Raw genomic sequence first — 6,082 nt, 5'->3', positions numbered from 1 at the left:
CCGGGCCGCTCTGGATGGTGGTTAAAATGATCATAGAAAACTTCGAGGCGCTAAAATCCTGGCTCAGCAAAACCTTGGAGCCCATGTGAGTAGTCGCGACCCTTCCTCTCTTCCCCCTGCCCCCTCCAAAGTCAACCTTCCCTTGGAAAAGGCGGGCATCCTTAGGGGAGGAAAATGCGAGGCCGAAGAGGCCCGTGAGGGCATCCCGGGAGATGCCCTCCCGGCGCCCTTCTTTTCCCGGCCATCTTCTGTGGGGGCCCTGCGCGGGGCTGCGTCGTGCCCCCGCTCTCCGGGCGCCGTCCGCAGCTGGCGGTAGGACCGTCTTTCTCCGGAGGATGCAGCTTCACCCCCTAGCGACCGCCGTCGGCTTTCCCTTTGTAGCCGAGGGCGAGCGGAAGGGAGCGTGTCTGCCTGTGCGGCTCGCTGTTCCCCGCGCTCGGCCCCCGCAGGGGCCAGGCGAACAACCACGGCCTGCCTCCCTGTCCAGTGACCTTCTCGGAGAGAGCTCGGGCGCCATGGAGGTGTTTTCCAGGATCTTGGGAGCCTCACAGTAGCGTTTTCCATAGGTTCATCGCACGTCGTTCTCAGTCCTTTCGAATATTTTATGCTCTTATTTCCCTTCCCCCGAATAAAAATTGCATCAGTAGAGCACTTGGGAGTAGGAGCCCCGGAGAATAATTTGCCTATTTGTGAATACCTGCTTGGCTGCTAAGCATAACATTCATGTGAGTAATTGGGGCTCTTCTGCAAATAGTCCATGTCTTCCTTCTCTGCATTTTAGCGGAATTTATTTTAGTGAAACTGTAGATGTGAGCTTGGTTTTAAAGGTTTTGTCTTCTGGACGTATGGCGTCTATAGACGTTTTAGATCAAAGCATCCACTTGACTTGTCATTCTGAAACACACCATTTTAACATGTCTGAATTGAATTGCTGGACCTTGATTTGAGTCAATAGAACTAGAACTTAAAAATTAATTCTGCTATTAACTTTTCTTCTGAGATGTTTGGCCACTGTTAGTTTTACTCTGATGCTAACAAATGGGGAAAACCCGAAATAAACGGAAGTCTGCTTTATGGCTTCCATAGCCATTAGTTAAGTATATGTATGTACATGTATAGTTTGTATGGCTTATGCTGAAATAACTTGAAAAAGTTATAAAATGCTGGGATGTCTTTAGGAGAGCTTCACTTGCGTTTTGAGGAGGAGGGTGTGTGGTGCCCTTTTTTTCTCTAAAGCCTAATCCAAACCACACTGAAATAGATGAGTCTTGAACTTAATTTCAGCGGACTTTGAATTAGGCCTGCAGCAAATTAAACTGAGTGCCTTTATAGAAGGGGTTTCACCCTTAAGACTATGGTAGGAGTTCTGGGTTTTTTTATTTGCAAAAAAAAATGCATCATTTTCTTGTAAAGGCGTAGTTTTGGGAAGGTGAATCAATCTTCTTCTTCAGTCAATGTAAGTTAATATTAGAATAACAGAGCACGTTGTGTTCTGTGGTAGTAGACCCAAGTAGTCCTCTGGTGTAGAATGCTCCCTGTTAGTCTCTGGATACGTTCTTGCGTGAATATTCTGTTAATGGCAATCAGTAGTTTGATATCAGTATTTAGAGTGTGCTGGTCAAGAAGCTTGGAACAGGCAATATTTAACTTTGGAAAATCTTGTAATTCCCAAAATACATGTTGGTAATTTGAAATGATAAATCATACACACTTACCTCACAGTTGGTCAGCAGCTGGAGATTGGTATACTAGCTTCAAACAGTTTACAAGGAGCATTTTTAAATTACATGAAATCTGAATCTGGAAGTCTGCTAGTGGCATTTACAAGAGGGCTTTAGTTGACTTAAATCCTTTTATTGAATTAAAACATTAGGTTCTTTTGATTTTGCAGGTCTGTATCCAAAATTCATTTATATTTCTGCTCTTTCTTGGCTATTATGCATCAGGAACTGATATTTAACTTTCACCAGTGAATAATGAAGGTCTCCTATTCACAATATAAAAAGTATCAAAAGTTTGCCAGATACTATTTAGCAGGACATCAGTAGGGTTCCTCAGTCTTTCCCCTCAAGGTCCATTCATTGGTGATGTGTAGTCGTAACTTCTTATCGTGGTAACAAACTCATTTTTTTCCGTCTCTCTCTGAATGTTGAACTGTGATATCTGCTAGTAATAGTCAGCAGTTAAAGGGTGAAATGGGATTTTCAGCTTTTGTGATCAGTGCAATTTTCTGCTTTTGAGCACTAAAAGGACCAACATGCTTCTCTTAAATGTGGTGTGTGAGCAGTTCAAATGTGGTTCTCATGCTGGAAAACTGTGTCTTGGGGTATTGAATTGATGACCTGGAGGATGTTGAGTTCTCTGGATTTTTAGTTTTGGGAGGAAACAAGCCAGCAGCGACAGTTAAATTCAACTGTCATTCAGTTTTGTGCAGTGTCCAATATAACTGCATTATTCCAATAAATGTTGGAATTAGTGGAGAAGTGTTGTCATTTCTTAGAGTCAAATACTCTTGGAGCTTCTTCTGATCTCAGCTATCTGAAATGTGTACCTACAGCCATAGCTTCTGGCTGTATGAAAATGTTAGTGTGCAGTTACTTCTAGGTGCAGTACTACTACAATGAGGCCCTAAGTGCTGGTTGTGTGGAGGTGTTACCATAGCCTGAAAAGAATTTTTGACTTGTCTTTTCCTTTTAATGAAACAAAAAAACGTGCCAACTGTTTTTTCTCTCGTGGCCCTTTCAGAAACCTTTAGCTGCAAGACAGGCAGCTGAATTTCCTAACTAGACTAAGGAAGACACCGCTGTATTAGATCACCATGGAGGTATTGTCTCAGTAGTTTTTAGGAGAGAAGTGCATTGAAGAAGATGTATAAATAAATTTTACAAGCGTGTATAGGTCTATATGTGCTAGTTACCTAGACCTGAGTAGTTAAAAATGTGTTATTTTCCAAGTTGCCTGTTTCCAAGTAGCTAGCAGTTTTTAATCAGCATGTATAGCTTGTTCCAAAGGCCATAACACGTATGCTTCTGAAACATGTTTCAGACCTAGAAGATGGCAATATCCATAAAGATTGTTTCATTTTATCATGATGTTTTATCTTTAAATTATTTTACAGCATTAGCAAGAATGCTAACTTTTCAGTGTAATGAAACATGTAAGTGTTACAGTTGTGTGGACTGGACATGGTTTGGTTGTTGGGTTGCTTTCACATGGTGCCTCAGGGAAACACTGTTCATAGACAAGAATGTTTGAAGGAGAGGGATGATGGAGGATTTGAGTTTTGGAATTTTTTGTTTGTTTGTGATGGGTTGTTGGGGTTGGTTGGTTGGTGGTTTTGGACTGCTCTAATGCCTTTGGCAAAGCCTTGGTGATCCTCCATACAAACACTTGTTATCTAAATTCGGTGGTGTTGCAGTAAGGCGGAAACTGCAAATGCTACCATGCTGGAGCATTTACACAGTCCAGCTATGCTTGAGGCTGGTAGTTCTCCAGTAACTTTCTACAGTTCTCCAAAGAGAGGCTGCTTTTGTGGTTTTGGAAATAACTCTTTGAGCAGCTCAGTCTGGTATACAGAGAATTACTGAACAGGCACACAGAACTGTTATGGATACATCTATGTAAATGTACTACCAGTGTAAACAAAGTGGTAAGAGTTTTTTTTTGTGCGGTGGCTTCTCTGTTTTTGACTAGAAGTATCTCATATGTTCAACTCCAGTCAGCTCTGTGAAGAAGGCATTTGTCAACAGTCATCTTTGTTGCTTGCAGACAGCAGTATGCTTAGTTTCTCGTGTTACACACTTTTTCTTGTCTTGTAAAGTGTTTGAAAGAAATTCTAAACTTGGAATATAACCCTATGTCTATCACTTCTAATTTCTGTACTAACAAGGCCTTAGCTGAGCCATATCTATTGTGATGGATTTCTTTTCTGCAAGTCCATTCCAGATCCTGTGTAAACTGTGTATATAATCCTTGCTGGAATATCAGGATCTGGCTTGGCAAAGTTCCAAGTAGGGATTTCTTTTTCATTTTTGTCTTGAATTTGTTTGAATCTCTACCTGTGAAAAAATTAGCTCTTTTGTACTAATGCTGTACTCACCCTTTTGCGTTGTAAAACATTGTAATGTTCTCCCTCTTGCCCTAATTCTTTACAGTGGAAAATTTCTTGTTTTTAATTACTTTGTGTAAAAATAAATTTAATTAAAATCCTCAACTGGCCCACTGAATTTTACTTACAACTTGATTATTCCCGTATCTAATTTTTTCCACTTTGCTGTGTTTACATTTTTATGAAGGTTTGTTCATGTACTAAATGAGACTTGCAAGGAAGATGAAAAAATACATAAAACAATGTTTATGCAGTATTTATGCATACCCTATTAAAGCAGAAAGGTTTTTTGCATTAGTTAATTTTGTAAGTGATCATGGTGTTGTAAGTATTTATGTCAGAGAGAATAAAATTCAAATTGATCGAAGAATATTTTGAGTATATTTATCATTGGAATATTTTATGGCAAACTATGTTCTGGCATTCAGTTATGCCTTCATGTTCTATTTTTTGTTTGTCATGCTTTTCAACCTTTTTTTGATAAGTATCATATTTTTTGTCTGTTTGTATCTTTGCTTAAATTGTTAATAGGTTACTGGTTAGCGATCTTCACCCAGTTGCTTAAGATAGTGAATAAAAAAAGTTTAACAATGGTGTAAGGAATATGCTAATAAGCCAAGGTAGTGAAAGAGTAGAAATAAGTTAAAATTAAAAACTTCAGCATTCCTTTCCACATGTATCTGGCACACCATCCTGCTAACAACACCATCGGCCCACCAGGAGGTTTCACTGTTGTTTCCCATAAAACTTCTTCAGAAGTTCAAAAGCAATAGATGTGTCTTTTCTTTTCACTTACTCTGTTAACACTTTACATTAAGCTATTTATAACTAAGATAAATAAAGCACAAATACACATCATTGGTATGTCTGTCTCAACACTAGTGAAGATGAAAAAAAAAAAATCTTCTGCATCTCTTACAAAAAATGATAGTTTTGTTCACCTGACTCGTGGAGAGCTGCTGTCTTTGAGAAATTGAGGTTCCTAACTTAGAATGCTGATATTGCTAATCTCTGTGTAAAAATACTATGATAGGATTAAAATACTGATATAAGGTGTAGTTGAAAGCAGAAAAAAAAGAGCAGAAAAATATTGCTGCTACAGGAAACCTTTCTTGTTCTTACACTGAACATCAACAGCAAAATGGAACCCCTCAGCTGCATTGTAAGTCATAGAGACACTATGACGATTTTTACTTTCTGCATTGAATGTGTGTTGGACAGCCAGAAAGCTGACAGCTGTTCTGCGTCATGAGAGCGTCTTGAATCTAGAGGTGGCATTTTAACCTGCCAGTTATTGGTCGCAGCTGCATGAAACTGTCAGATCGGGGTATCATGATAATCTAGAACTATTGTAATGACAGTAGTAATTTATGTAACAGTATTGGAGGCTGTTGTGTTCCTCGATGTATTTCTATTACTTCAAGTACTGTTAAAGAGTTAATGGAAGTGAGAATTACAGGAATGATCCTTCTCATCTACAGTAGCATCTCAAGATAGAAGTTGGATTTTGCTGAATGAGTCTGTCATTCATTTTACTTATTGAACACTGTAGCTTTTTATAGATTTTTTTTTAGTAGCAACTCAACAGAAGGGTACAACTGCCTAAATTAGGCTAGCTGTTCTGCCCAATATGCAACGTGCATTTTTCTGCACTCACTCAGCCCTGCAAGTATGAAGCATGTCTTCTCAGCCTTCAAACATAACTATGTCCACCTTGGTTAATGTCGAGAACTGAGCGGTATTCTAGAGAAGTATGAATATTAATCTTCAGGCAACAAAACTAGACTCTGAAATTTAGGTTGTAAATTCTTGTGATCAGAATATGACAAATAACATGCACCTACATGTTATTTCCTTTACAGAAAGACCATTCACTACCTGGAGGACTTCAGACATGCTTTTGCAGTTTCAATGTATTGTGGTAGTTTAAATTTGTCAAGGAACTAGTTTTGGGACTTGCAGCACCTTTTTGGT

General features: G+C 39.2%; 1 protein-coding gene across 3 annotated transcripts in view; it reads left to right on the top strand.

Annotated features, from left to right (window-relative positions):
• The first annotated feature begins 6 nt into the window (after positions 1-6).
• RBM26 (RNA binding motif protein 26) overlaps positions 7-6,082 on the top strand; it is a 58,346-nt gene continuing 52,270 nt past the window's right edge. For all 3 annotated transcript variants that reach the window (XM_010283676.1, XM_010283678.1, XM_010283677.1), the window contains exon 1: positions 7-85. In XM_010283676.1, the coding sequence (XP_010281978.1) occupies positions 15-85 (71 nt within the window). In that variant the 5' untranslated portion in view covers positions 7-14. The remainder of the gene's footprint in view (positions 86-6,082) is intronic.

The sequence above is a fragment of the Phaethon lepturus genome, unplaced genomic scaffold (assembly GCF_000687285.1).
Source record: "Phaethon lepturus isolate BGI_N335 unplaced genomic scaffold, ASM68728v1 scaffold9903, whole genome shotgun sequence".
NCBI lineage: Eukaryota > Metazoa > Chordata > Aves > Phaethontiformes > Phaethontidae > Phaethon > Phaethon lepturus.
The sequence above is the reverse complement of the archived record's forward strand: the minus strand, read 5'-3'. Positions and strand labels throughout refer to the sequence as shown.